Here is a 12,409-nt window from a genome sequence, read left to right as displayed (position 1 = left end):
CTACTGTATGTGTCTTATTCCTGCCAGAGTGCCGCCATTTTTAAACTGATTTCAAATCTGATTGTTGCTAAATGCTCAAAATAGAGAGACAAACTAACTGCGCTCCAATATATGCCAATAACGTTCAGTTTTGTGGTATATTATCCCGAGTAATAAGAGATATTAAAAAAATGCATACAGAGCCCATTTGCTTTGTTTGACCTAGAGGCCTCTGGGAAGTGTATTTTTGAAAAATGCCAATGCTCATTGAAAGTTCTTGATGTCCTCTTCAAAATGGCCACAAATAAACTACAATTACCGACGGTAAATCTTTCAAAATGGCGGACATTCGCAATCTAAACAACAGAAAAATGAAAACTAAAATCTATCTAATAACACTTTAACCTATTGGTAAACTAACGTATTGATGATAATATACATTATAATGGCTGTTGTGACATGGTTATGATGTTTATACTTGAATACGTTTGAAATTAATAATAATAATAATAATTAGGCCTATGTCAGACAGTCTGGAGAGCTTGATTTATGACGTGACGTCATTTTGGGACCGGTACCGGTCCCGTCGGGCTTAAGAGGTTAAGAGAGCATCGGGGAACGGATCAAGAAGTGAGTTAGAGAGCGCTGGGGAACGGATCAAGAAATTAGTTAGAGAGCATCAGGGAACGGATCAAGAAGTGAGTTAGAGAGCATTGGGGAACGGATCAAGAACTGAGTTAGAGAGCATCAGGGAACGGATCAAGAACTGAGTTAAGAGAGCATCAGGGAAACAGATCAATAAGTGAGTTTTGATTTAGATTTTTTTTACGGATCCCCATTAGCTGGTGCCATAGCAACTATCTATGGGGTTCAAGGTTCATAGTTCTGTATGCATTATTTTAATAACTCTTATTATTCGGGATAATATACCACAAAAACGTAACGTTATTGACAAATATTGAAACGCAGTTAGTTTATCTTCCCTATTGTTAGCATGCAGCAACAATTAGATCTGAAATTAGTTTCCAAACGGTTGCACCATGGTGAAAATAAGAAAGTACAGTAGATTACAGTAGATTTCATTATCTGTTCTTATGATACTAAATCCAAATTGAACTCGGCCATTTGAAAGATAATATATGTATATATATATAAATGTGCGAATTGGCTATAATAAGGTAATTTATAAGCCTGCTATTCTATATTCTATAATAATATGTCAAATTGCATTGGTCCTGATGGGATAATTCAGTACTGTATCTACAGAACCTTCTGTTTAATCATCTTCCCTTTATTCATTTCCTTAGATTTTTTGTACATATGATCTCAAGAAGGTACTGACCGAGATCGGTGGCAGTTTTTAATGTTTGGTCATTATTAGCATGGTGTTATTCACTGTCAAAATGCAAAGAAAAATCATAATTCATATTCTCCTTGTTTCATCACAATTTAAAGGAAAACTCCAACATTTTGGGGAAATTAGCTTATTTGCCATCTCTCTGGAGTTAGACAAGAAGATACATACCTTTTTCGTCTCTGTGCATGCAGTAGGAGTAGGAGGACGCGCACCGTTAGCCTAGCTTAGCGTCAGTCACTGGAAGTAGGTTCCTCCGTTAGCCTAGGTCTTGTTTGCCGTCCTCTCCTATCTCTCCTCTGCTCTCTACCTCCATATGGGCTGCGTGCTGTTTACACACACACACACACACGCGCGCCACTCGAGCCCGCTCATGCACACACTCTGTGCTGTTGTCGTTCTCTCCTACTCTCCTCTCCGCCCCCATACAGAGCTGTGTGCTGTTTACAAACACACACGCATGCACTCTCTGCTCACGACAAGTACCTGCCCACCCATGCTCAGTGTTGGGAAATAGGCTAACGGAGTAACCTACTTCCAGTGACTGACGATAAGCTAGGCTAACGGTGCGCGTCTTCCTATTCCTACTGCATGCACAGAGACGAAAATTGTATGTATCTTCTTGTCTAACTCCAGGGTAGATGGCAAATAAGCTAATTTCCCAAAATGTTGGAGTTTTCCTTTAACCTTTTCCACCCGACGGGACCGGTACCGGTCCCGAAATGACATATGGTCATAAATCAATATTTTTTTGACTGTTGTATAAAAGTAGCGATTTTAATTTCAAACGTATTCAAGTATTAACATCACTAACATGTCACAACAGCATGTAGAATGTATATTATCATCAATACGTTAGTTTAGCAATAGGTTAAAAGTGTCATTAGATAGATTTAACTTTTCGATTTGGACAAGTCTAGTCGCGAGGGCAACCATTTTGGATATTTTTTAACCATGGGAATTGTAGTCTTTTTGCGGCCATTTTGTAATAGACATCACTAGCTGTCGATCAGCGTTGGAATTTTTCAGAACTACACTTCCTGGAAGATTCTATAGGGGTTCAAGGTTCAGAGTTCTGTATGAATTATATCAATAACTGTTATTATTCGGGATAATAAGCCACAAAAGGTAACGTTTTTGACAAATTTGAAAACGCAGTTAGTTTCTCTTCCCTATTGTTAGCATTCAGCAACAATTAGATTTGAAAATAGTTTCAAAATAGTGCCACCCTGATAAAAATAAAAAGCTACTGTACATTACAGTAGATTTCATGATCTGCTCTCATGCACGCCTGGTGATACTAAATCCAAATTGAACTCGGGGCATTTGAAAGATAATATATGTATATGTGTTATATATGTATATTTCTGACACTGTGAATACATTCCCTGAGGTCCATAGATGTCCCTAGATACCAAGAATATGCAAATGGACCTTGTAGAAGTGGAGCAATATTCCATTTACCTAGGTATATATTTTAGGCGGATTTTCACCACTGGTGGAAGAGGTTAAGCAAGCCTAGTAATAGACACAATATTTCTGACACTGGGAATACATTCACTGACGTCCATAGATGTCCCTAGATACCAAGAATATGCAAATGGACTTTGTAGAAGTGGAGCAATATTCCATTTACTTAGGTATGTATTTTAGGCGGATTTTCAGAAAATAGGCTCCGGGCTTAAGAGGTTAAGGACAAGTCTATTACATACTACCCAGTCATGCACAACTTTAAGTTCTCTGCTCAAAACTTCATTAAGTACATTGCATGATGGTGCAGCATAATACAATGACGAATCATCTGCATAAAGAACTGTTGTAGCACATTTGGTAGCCCAAGATAGGTCATTAGTAAATACAGAGAAGAGCAAAGGTCCTAGGCAACTTCCTTGCGGAACGCCACACTCTAGACCTCTGCTACTGGACAGGATGAGTTAGAGAGCATCTGGGAACTGATCAAGAAGTGAGTTAGAGAGCATTGGGGAACTGATCAAGAAGTGAGTTAGAGAGCATCATGGGAACGGATCAAGAAGTGAGTTAGAGAGCATCAGGGAACGGATCAAGTACTGAGTTAAGAGAGCATCGGGGAACGGATCAAGAAGTGAGTTAGAGAGTGTCGGGAGCGTATAAAGAAGAAGGTTATAGAGCGCCGGGGAACGGATAAAGAAGTAGGTTATAAAGCGTCAGGGAACAAATCAAGAAGTAAGTTATAGAGCATCAGGGAACGAATCAAGAAGTAAGATATAGAGTGTCGGGGAACAGATCAAGAAATAAGTTATGGAGTATCAGGGAACAAATCAAGAAGTAAGATATAGAGCTTAGGATAACGGATCAAGAAGTAAGTTATAGAGCAGCAGAGAACAAATCAAGAAATAAGATATAGAGCGTTGGGAACTAATCAATACGTAAGTTATAGAGCAGCAGGGAACGAATCAAGAAATAAGATATAGAGTGTTGGGAACTAATCAATAAGTAAGTTATAGAGCAGCAGGGAACGAATCAAGAAGTAAGATATAGAGCTTAGGATAACGGATCAAGAAATAAGTTATAGAGTATCTGGGAACTAATCAAGAAATACGATATAGAGCTTAGGATAACCGATCAAGAAGTAAGTTATAGAGCGTCTGGGAACGAATCAAGAAGTTATAGAGCAGTGGGGAACAAATCAAGAAATAAGTTATAGAGCGTCGTGAATGAATCAAGAAGTAAGTTATAGAGTGTAGGGGAACTGATCAAGAAGTAAGTTATAGACCAGCGGGGAACGAGTTATAGTATTTGTTTTGCAGTTTAAAAAGAAAACCTCATTAGTCTTTCTGCATTGGCACATGTTTTACTGTCATTCTGAGCTAATGGAACATGTTAAAACCCACAGCATGTTCAACTGGTCAGTCCCCTTCCTGTCCTATCTGGCCTGCCTGATGCTCATCCTGGCCACCGTCTTGTTGTACTACGTCCCGCTGCGCGTCGTCGTGTTGACGTGGGGTAAGTCTTACAATCCACTCACACATCCAACCGGTCGGCTTCCTCACACCGCCGCAAAACACGGACGAAGTTGACAACTTTATATATACCACCAACATTTAGTAGAGCAACAACTCTGCAAATGCCCAGAGATCAGATGGCTGCGGAGGCTTGGTGTGTGCAGTGTGGGCTGCTGTAACCCAACCCCCGGCAGAGGCAGAGGCCCCGGGTCTGTGTGGAAACAAAGCCGCGGTACAGAGTATCACGGCGTTATATAATACATGATGTCCTTGGGCCGTCTGTGGACTCCAGCCTCTCATTATCCACTGCAGTCAGTACAGGACAGACAGTCATCTCTCTGCGGTCAGGGAGAGAGAGAGAGGGGGGGGGAGGGGAGGGAGAGAGAGAGAGAGAGAGAGAGAGAGAGAGAGAGAGAGAGAGAGAGAGAGAGAGAGAGAGAGAGAGAGGAGAGAGAGAGAGAGAGAGAGAGAGAGAGAAAGAGACTCCTTCTCCTCCAGCTGTTAGCCCACAACGACTGTTACCTCCATGCTGCCTTCAACACAATCAATAAAAAAAAAGAGAGAAATCATAACAAAAAGAAACACTCTCCTCCCTCCCCAGTTAACCCCCAGCTCTGTGGTTTGCGAGGCAGAGGCCTTTCAAGTTGTTTGCACATATTTAAGTCCTTAGGTTCCTTTGTCTGCATTGAGGTACAAGGCAAGCTGTGAATATAATGGTCCCATTACAACGAGACCCCCGAGAGGTGTTTCTCTCTCCAGTGTTCAGCCACGTGAAAACTAAATGTACATGTTAGGATGATCGGATTGAAGAACGTAAAGAGATTTGAAAACAAAAGTATGTTATTTTGTGTTTCTTCTCTCTGGCTATTGTGTGTATTCTGGAGTAGCTTTGATGCTGTTTGCGTCACGCTGTAGTACACGTTCAGCAGTCCGCCTGCAGAGCTCTTATACTGTAGATGTGCTGCTTCTGCACCTGCTGTTGGAATTATTAAAGGAATAATTTTTTTCAAAATACATAATAAAATAATATCTCTACATTCTGACTGCCATTGCTGATACAGAGTGTCTGGCCAGTGACATGGGTCTCACAGTCCCTCCTGCTCTGCAGTGAACACAACATATAATTGCTAGTATCCCGTTCCCACTTCAAATCTCCAATCAGGAGAGAGAACTCCACACTGCAAAAATAAGAAATAAAAACGAGTTTTAAAAGCAAATGTGTGCTTGAGATAAATAAAATCTGCCAGTGCAGTAAGCAAACTAAGATTTCTTGAAATAAGTCAAAATATCTAGGGTTCTCTCTCCTGATAGGTTAAAGTGGGAAGGGATACCAGAACATGTATTTAGTGTTTACTGCAGAGCAGAGGGACTGACCATGTTACTGACCAAACACTCTATATCAGTGATGGTTGTCAGAATGTAGAGCTACTTAACACGTGTTCTAACATGAAAAATAGCACTTACAGCACCATTCTCTTTACCAACTTATCAATGTATGTTGCTTATCTATCGCTCTATTCGCACAAGTCCCAATCACATTGGTCTGCATTGAATTCTATTCTGTTCCCAGGGATCAATTGAAACAACATCACAGAGTGTCATTTCACGCACGTCGTGAAGAAGCGCCACGGACGGGGTTACAAAACCAACATTTTCTTTTTGCCTCATGTAAAAAAAGGTCTGGTATGACACCTTTATTTATTAATGTGTTCTTGTTTTCACAGGCGTTAACAAATTTACCAAGAAGCTGCGCAACCCGCACGCTATTGACAATAATTCAATCCTGGATTTCTTCAAGAGGGTGCCTTTTGATGTTCAAAAGGTAAGGGTCCAGTTTTACATACAGATGGAGGCAGGGGGAATTCCCCAAGACATCTGCATTATTTGCTCTAACAGAATTCCCAAGTGTTGAGGAAACGCATCCTCTGGCTTTGTTTGATTATTAATGGACTCTCTTGCCTTTAAAGCACCCGCGGCCCAATTATTTCTCGGGTTGCAGTTTGACGCGGTCGCCCCCACGGTACCTGAGCCGGGTTCTATTCCGATCTGTCCTCATATCCTTTCCGGGCCTCGTTTCGTGATTAGCGGTTTTGTCTTTTCTCTCGGATCGCCGCGCTGCCGCTATGCGTCAAGGCTTGGTGATTGGCCAGGGGTCGTTGGTGGAGGGGGGCCCCCTGATGTCTCTCTCTGACTGTGGTGTCTCTCTGACGTGGCCCCGGTCACGTTGGGGTGGGGGAAGGGGGGGTGTCAATTAATGTAGTCGTGAGTCCCGTGCCATCCTGCAGTGTGCCATATGTGATCATATATTAGCCATGGCCGATGTGTCATTTGCAGTTACATCATCATAGGAGAGAGCTGCCAGGGATGCTGTAAGACGTCGCTGGGTGTCCGTCTGCCCCCCCCCCACCCCTCTCTCTAGATGAATGCAGTGCATGATGGGTACCGGGGGAGGAGGTGGAGTGGCAACGCGGCAGGGCTGCTCGATTATGGCAAGAATCATAATCCCAATTATTTTTATTGTAATCACAAATATTGAACATGGTTACTCATTGATTTGAGAACATCACATGACGAGGATGCCTTTCTGTCATCGTCTACAAAAGACATTAATCAGGAGAATAGTAAATAACAGGAGAAATGCTCCGTGGCTTCCTCTTCCCTCTCAACGCGAGCTGAAACTACTGTTTGGGCTTGGGGGTGGGGGTGGGGGGTGGGGGGCGCAGTGCACCGCTGTGAAGGAAGGGTGCGCTGCATTTACAACACAAGACAAAATGAGAGCAATACGGCATGCGGCACATTAATCGTTTTATCTTGATTATCTTTGTTTTCATGATCGTGGGAAGCCATCATAATTTAAATTGAAACTCGATGAATTGCCCAGCCCTACAACACAGTGATTTCCTCTCACGGGTACTAAAACGGACGGTAACTCGTTGAGAACGGCTGTCTGGATCTGGAAAGACACTCTAACCCCCATTCTCCCTCATCGCCGACCCCTTGATCGCCCTCCCTCCCCCCCCCCCCCCCCCCCCCCCCCCCGCCGCGAGCCGCCACCCGTTCCTCCCTGTGATGTCGCCGGGAAAAGCCTGTGCCGTTTCGCTTTTCAAATCCTCTGGAAAAAACACAATACTTTCTTTCCCCTCTTTTAAAAGCCTATCGTATAAAGGAGAAACCGTGTCTTGAAAATAGCTACGATCACGACAAAAAAAACATCCCATCATCACGAGTACGCCGCACTGTGTTCTGCGTGCTCGGGGGGGGTGCGACCTCAACATCATAATACACAGGAGACCCAAAACAATACGACACACTTTGTTTTTGTTGACTTAGAACTTCAAGCCTCAGATAGCGCATAGGTGCCGGCGCCGATTTAGCACAAAGGCCTAAAATGGACTGCTGTCTTTCCCCGCGAATGACTTGGCAATTAGTTTCCGCGCACATCTACAAACCCCTCATCACCGCACCCCTCAAACGGGGGGGACTTCTGACAGCAGTGTGTCTGTCCTGAAATAAGAAGCATCTGTCAGTTCTGAGGACAGTTTCATGTTCTGATGGAGACGGCAGTCACTTTGTTCCCACGTTCCATCTCCCATTCTAATAACGGGGAGCGGCTAATTAGCATAGAGTGCTTACCTTTATTCAGTAGATTCACCGTACTGTCAGGGGCCGCGCAGACATCCCTCTCCAGCAAGTTTTCAAATTCCAGCCCGCTCCTTTTCATATTTCCCTATGATCAATCTGTTTTGCATTATGGTGACAATTGCTGGTCATTACCTGAATGTTAAAGATTGCGTGGTTTTTCTTCTTTTTACAACGGGGGATTTATTTTAACAAACATGTTTGGACATGAAGGAATCTGAAGATGGAAACGCGAGACGAATCTTTGATGTTCAGCCTGGTAATATTCCGCAAACATAACAGAGAGGAAACAGGGTTGAAAGTTCAGATGTCAGGTTTCAGGTGTTTTCTCTCCCACCCCCCCGATTGGAATCAAAGTCAGTCCTGAGATCCCGTGTGGAGTCCTGACAAAAAAAAATTAAATAAAAATAGAATCGCAAGCCGTGACTCAACCAAAACACGACGCTCGGCCACGTTCTATTCTTAGTTCCCAACTTAAGTTTTCCTTCAGAAGGACACAACATCGCGCTGAGTGATTATGCGTTTTTTACGACTCCTTCACTGGTCCCCGGCTGGCAGGTCATCTGAACAGTTGATGCCTGCTTCTAATATTGTGACTGTGGTCGAGGGGGGCGGAGGGTGGTAAGGGTGGGGGGGGGGGGGGGGGGGGGGCGTGCGCTGGTACGGAACCCTTGACTTCACAAATCCTTCCTCCCTGTGATTAATCCCCTCTGCTCCTGTGTTTAAAAAATGATTCATTACAGGCGAGCCCCGCTTCGCTTTCCCCCGCACCGGCTCTCCTCGGGGAGCCATTACCGCGCGCTCCACTGAGCTCGGATTACCTGCCTCCGACCAAAAAAAACCCTGTTTGTTTTTACAGGTGCAGTACAGCGAGCTGAAAGCGCCCGACGTCCAGACCCCGGCAAGGAGGAGAAAGTGAAGCGCTCTCGCGGATGATGTCCCGGACGAAAAGGCTCCTTCTTTTGGAAAATGGCACGGCCTCCGGGGTCCCGTCCTCGTCCTCCTTCGACCACGACAGCGCTTTAGTGCCAACAGAACCATCGCCCCCCCCCCCCACGCTCCCCCACACACACCCTGCTGCGCCCCCCTTCTCCCCCATCCGCCACCCTGGCCCCCTGCTGCTGGGGTGCAGCCAGGCGCTCTCTGGCTTGTGTGTCTGCCGCGCCGCCCCCCCCCCCCCCCCCCCCCCCCCCCCCCTGACAGGGGCCGTGCTCTCCAGCGGCCAGGAGGGCAGCACATGGTGGTGCTGTCAATCACAGAGCCCAGAGGTAGCGACATGAGGGAGCAGTGAGCCTCAGCCTGCATCCACGAATACACTTTAGAGAGGGAGCGAGAGCGGCGGGGTTCGGCTTACCTCGCACGCTTACCTCGCACCTCTGCGGTATGCTACTTATTGACTGCTGGAAAACTCCCAGAAATATGCCTTAAAGCCAAAATGTGTCTTTTATTATATTATTTCTATTAATTACTCACGTCCGTACGCTCTTGACCTCAAGCGGTCCCGGTGAGACGTGACACTAAAGCCCTGTTTCTATTCTATTAAGTTGTGCTTAGTGTTGTGTCTCACCTGACCATGTGAGGTTAGGAGCAGTGGAGGTGAGGGCGTGGAGCTGTGTGGTCTCAGTTTGCTCTGCACACACTCCAGAACATGATTGATTAATAATAATAATAATAATAATAATAATAATAATAATAATAATAATATAATAATAATAATAATAATAATAATAATAATAATAATAATAATAATAATAATAATAATAAAAAATACAAATTATATATATATATATAATAAAATAATGTTGTCGCTTTAAGGTTACGTTTGAACATAAATGTAACACATATCACTGAAAAAGAAATCATTTAATATTTAGCATAATATTATTTAGCACGTATTATTATGGACTGAAATTGTATTTTTTTCTACCACTGAACCTTCGTATGACATTGTATATGTTCTATTGTAAATATCTAGTTTGACATATTATTGTTTCAAATATCCCTTGGATTCTTATTATTGTATTATTGTATTACTGTACTATGCACAATCGTTGCGGGCAAGACCCCCGCATTTCACTGTATACTTGTATGCCGTGACAATAAAACTCTTGACTTGACTTGAAATACTGTATATTGTTTCAATGTTTCGTAAGATCTTTGCCGCCGGCGATAATTGCGATGTACATATTTTATTACAAACGGAAGAAAACAGTGAAACCCCTGCAGCGCCACTCGTGGGCCACTGTTCAGACAAAACGTCTTTAAATGAATCCTGCTCCTGATTTATTTAAGATTATTCATTAAACCTTTTTTTAACCGAGGACGATCCGTGTTGTTGTGACTCTCACAGGGCTAACGGTCAGCCGTCCACTTGCTTCGATGTCCGTAGCACTTCTATTTTCCAAAGAACAACGTCTCTCATATCGATTCTCCACCTCCTCGCCGGTGCAAACCGTCCAATGCAGAATTTGTTAACACTGAATAAACATTACATCTTGGATCAGTTTGAGTTGTAGTTTCAGCTTTCTTCTTCTTCCTCTCATTCATTCCTTCTCTCTCTCTCTCCCCCCTCCCTCTCTCTCTCTCTCTCTCTCTCTCTCTCTCTCTCTCTCTCTCCATAAATGCTCTGTAGTGAGGATGGATTATGCCACTTCTTCCCTTCAATAAAACACATCTGATTACACAACACACAGTCACCGGTACTGAGCTCACGCGCACCGCTGTGCCGCGGTTACTGAGCTCACATCAAAGCTCCGACGAGGCTGCAGTGTGCTTCTCCTAATGCAGTGCTTTGTTGCCTCCTCGCAATAACAGGGTCCAGATGACAGAGGGAGAGAGAGCACTCTCTCCATCCCCGGCACTTAGCGCTTCGCATTTCCATCAAAATCACCTCCCCTGTCTAATGGTTCCACAGGCACAGGCACACGCACACAGGTACACTCACACACACACACACACACACAGGTACACGCACACACACAGGTACACACACACAGAGCAGGTTCCTCATATCTCTCTCCAAGTGGGGGGATACCGTAGGCCTCTATCTCCTATTCCATCAGTTCGAGCATTAATATTATCTTTACACAACAAAATGATAACAATTGAGTTGAATTCCACACGGAACGTTTCAAACTAACACAGTGGTATTGTCTTGTGAGATACCGAGCGGCTCTACCGTCGCTTGTGACATAATTACTGTTTGGAGGTGAAAACGAATCCCTGCCGTGGTATTTATAGACTAAAAGCAGCCGCCACGTCGTCCGGATTCCTCCGATGGTCCACGGCGCCGCACGGTCAGAGGCGGCCGGCTGTAATGCGGATGCCTCCTAGCCGTCACCGTCCTGACCAGCTAACGTTAGCGCAGGTAAGCTAGCTAGCATCCCGGTGATGCAGTCCTTACAGCGGTCCTTTCTTCGTTGGTGGCTTTCAGCGGCTCCATACAAGGTTTGTATGTTTATCTCGGGTTCTTGCACGAATATGAGTGGTCAATGTCCAATGCATCGTGCCAGGGCCGTGGCATGGTTTTGCCAAAGACAGGAGGGTAGTGGCTAGAAGGCATTACAGCAGGCTACCTGTGATGAGAAGAGGGACGCTCTGTGCACATTGCCTTGTGGACTCCTCACCTTTATGAATATCCGCTATTGTTGGTATGGAGCAAAAGTTATGAAACTTTATTATTTTTTTTGGCTGCCTGCATCAATGTGAAAGAAATGCAATATCTTGTAAAGTTGCAGTGTTTTTCTAACTCGTGTCTCACGACAGACGATACATTTCAAAATAGACTGAGTCGGAGAGTAGTTTGGGTCGAGCGGAGCGCTGCCTTGGACCCCAGCCGATGGGAGTTTGTTCTAACTGATTGGAGGGCTGAGCATCCCAGTCGGGTGCCCCGCCCCCCCCCCCCCCCCCCCCCCTCCTCTGCAGTAGCACGCTGGTGAAAGAGCATCCGTCTGTGCTTTGTGAAGAGTTTGATTGGCTCAGGGGGACCTGGTGGAGCCCCGGGCTATCTCTTTTGACAGCCTGATAGAGACATCACTAGGCTCTCCCAGGAGCTGCCACCAGGGGTCCATTTCAAAGTGAGGGGGTGTGGAGGTGACCCTGAGCTTCTGACGAGCTAAATCCCACACACTGGCTGAAACCCTCCTCCATTCTTGGCTCCATTGGGGCTTGGGGGTGGCCGGGGGTGTGCTGGGAGGAGGGCCACAGACAAGGGGGGTACCGGCAGATCACTGACGAGACCCAATGAGGTGTCCCTGAGAGGTGAAACCAATTAAGCAATGCTCCCAGGGTAGTTTTAATCGACATTTCAGCAAACAGCTAAATTGCCACACCAGGACATCTGATTCTCTCTGATAGAGTTGGTAGAGGTAGGAAATGCAATACTGCATCCATTGGTTCACTTGCATGTTCAAGCCACTTAATATGACATATAACATATATATACACACAGTACTGT

At 44.8% G+C, this 12,409-nt stretch overlaps 1 protein-coding gene across 1 annotated transcript; it reads left to right on the top strand.

Annotated features, from left to right (window-relative positions):
- Positions 1-3,417: 3,417 nt before the first annotated feature.
- LOC311245073 (multiple C2 and transmembrane domain-containing protein 2-like) lies at positions 3,418-9,308 on the top strand. Its single transcript, XM_084334843.1, has 4 exons — positions 3,418-3,434; positions 4,206-4,315; positions 6,039-6,136; positions 8,813-9,308. The coding sequence occupies exons 2-4, from the start codon at positions 4,207-4,209 to the stop codon at positions 8,870-8,872; spliced, it is 267 nt and encodes an 88-aa protein (XP_084190969.1). The 5' UTR covers positions 3,418-3,434; position 4,206; the 3' UTR covers positions 8,873-9,308.
- The last annotated feature ends 3,101 nt before the right edge of the window (positions 9,309-12,409 follow it).

Source organism: Notolepis coatsorum (assembly GCF_963971535.1).
Source record: "Notolepis coatsorum genome assembly, chromosome: 18".
Classification (NCBI taxonomy): domain Eukaryota; kingdom Metazoa; phylum Chordata; class Actinopteri; order Aulopiformes; family Paralepididae; genus Notolepis; species Notolepis coatsorum.
The sequence above is the reverse complement of the archived record's forward strand: the minus strand, read 5'-3'. Positions and strand labels throughout refer to the sequence as shown.

Bases quoted from the DNA above. Each gene is read 5' to 3' on its own strand.
- LOC311245073 (XM_084334843.1), top strand. From the start codon at position 4,207: ATGTTCAACTGGTCAGTCCCCTTCCTGTCCTATCTGGCCTGCCTGATG. The intron at 4,316-6,038 runs GTAAGTCTTACA...TTGTTTTCACAG, and splicing joins CGTCGTCGTGTTGACGTGGG to GCGTTAACAAATTTACCAAG. The intron at 6,137-8,812 runs GTAAGGGTCCAG...TTGTTTTTACAG, and splicing joins TGCCTTTTGATGTTCAAAAG to GTGCAGTACAGCGAGCTGAA.